Source organism: Trachurus trachurus (genome assembly GCF_905171665.1).
Source record: "Trachurus trachurus genome assembly, chromosome: 19".
Classification (NCBI taxonomy): domain Eukaryota; kingdom Metazoa; phylum Chordata; class Actinopteri; order Carangiformes; family Carangidae; genus Trachurus; species Trachurus trachurus.
Genome location: NC_139913.1, coordinates 19,679,976 through 19,681,787, shown reverse-complemented (window position 1 = coordinate 19,681,787; position 1,812 = coordinate 19,679,976). Strand labels below are relative to the sequence as shown.

The 1,812-nt window shown below is 40.8% G+C and overlaps 1 protein-coding gene across 1 annotated transcript; it reads left to right on the top strand.

Annotated features, from left to right (window-relative positions):
- Positions 1-226: 226 nt before the first annotated feature.
- msrb1b (methionine sulfoxide reductase B1b) lies at positions 227-1,812 on the top strand (the record flags this gene model as incomplete). Its single annotated transcript, XM_083993899.1, has 4 exons — positions 227-281; positions 781-923; positions 1,099-1,216; positions 1,796-1,812. 4 exons carry the CDS (start codon positions 227-229, stop codon positions 1,810-1,812), a joined length of 333 nt encoding a protein of 110 aa, XP_083850025.1.

Sequence of the window (1,812 nt, the reverse complement as noted above, 5' to 3'; positions counted from 1 at the left end):
ACCTGTGCGCTCGTTGACCGACACTGCCATCTAGCGTAAAGCTGATATAAGTGCAGTGGGCGGAGCTCCGGGTAAATCTGCTGCCGGGATCACCTCACACGAGAGGAAGAAACAGCCGCTACTTCCATCTGCTTCGTCCGCTCACCTGCTATCGCTGTTGTGATAGAAAGACCGCGACACATTAAGAATCATTCTGTCCTCCTGCGGTCTGCAGAGACACCTCACTATGTCTTTCTGTCAGTTTTTGGGGAGTGAGATCTACAAGGATCATTTCAAACCAGGTGAGCAGCTGACTGTTATTCAGTCAGCAGTGTTGTGATGTAACCTCCCTTTAGTCTGGATTATGGAGGATAAAATGACCGTTTTGTTTTTATTTGGAGTCTTACGATATGGTTTGTATAAAGCAGCTTTTGAAATATGAATATTGACATAGCTACATGTGCAATATCTCACTGTGGGTGCAGAGGAAAAACGTGAAGGGATAAGGGCAAAATAGAGCAGATTGATAGATAGCCTACTTCTTATTTTATATTATTTAAGTATCTTAATTATTATCTTAAAAACACAGAAGTAATAAAAAAAATGTTTCATATCAAAATGAATTATTATTAATTAATTATGCTCTAAATTAGCTGATTCAATGTGGTTACAGATTATAGTACAAAAGAAAAAATAAGGGTAAACATTTTTGTTTTTGCCACAGTTTTATTTATTTTTTTATCTTGTTTTATCATCATCTAACCCATCAGATGTATACTAATGAGTAAATGTCCCCTGCAGGTATGTATGTGTGCTCCAAGTGTAACCATCCCCTGTTCTCCAGTCGGTCCAAGTTCGCCCACTCGTCTCCCTGGCCGGCTTTCACCGACACCATCAGAGAGGACAGTGTCACCAAGATGATGGAGACTCTCACTGCCTTCAAGGTCATTGGTTGTAATCTCATAAATGTACTATTGCTCATTTTGAAAGGCTGTACCATCACTGTGTTAGCCTACCTCTGCACCATTATTCATGATCAGAAATCAATACTTTTATATGTTTTGTAAAGTTATGACTCACGTGAGCTACTGTATGTGCAACTGATTGTTGTGCACCCAGGTTCTGTGTGGCAAGTGTGGCAACGGACTGGGCCACGAGTTTGTGAATGACGGTCCAGACGAGGGAGTGTCACGTTTTTGAATATTCAGCCACTCGCTCAAGTTTGTCCCCAGCAAAGGTGAGAGGGCCACATGTGAACGAGACACTCTGGACAAGCAGCAGTTTCATTTTGATATCCAAACCCCGCAGGCGAAAAAGATTAAGTTCCACCAAATCCTAAAACCTGCCCCTCCAGAAACAATAGGGTACTTATGACAATCCACAAAACTCACTGTCAGCTTTTTTTTCTTTCCTTTTTTTTTTTTACCGCAAACTATTCTCAGCCCAAAGTAGAAAATAATGAGAACTGTCCACAGTGAGATCTGAGATTTTGTCAAATATGTAGGACACTGCTCCTCAAGAGAGATGCTGGTTATGGAGGTTTTGAGGGTGTGCTTGTTTGCACTCTCTGCATCATTGAAATCCCGTTCACCTCCAGTGCTGTTTGCTTCAACAAAGTGGCTCAGCTCTTTAAACTTTTGCAGTAAAATCTAAAAATAGAGCATCTCTCTACAGCTCTAAATATAACAGCCAGCTTACAGCTGATTTATACAGTCGTTGAGACTGTATAAAGTGCCAGGCTGTTAAACTTTCATTTTTTTCAGTCTTTTTTTGTAAATGCATGCAGTGACAGTTTCCCCTTTTGTCTGTATCCCAGGTAAAGACAAACAGTAA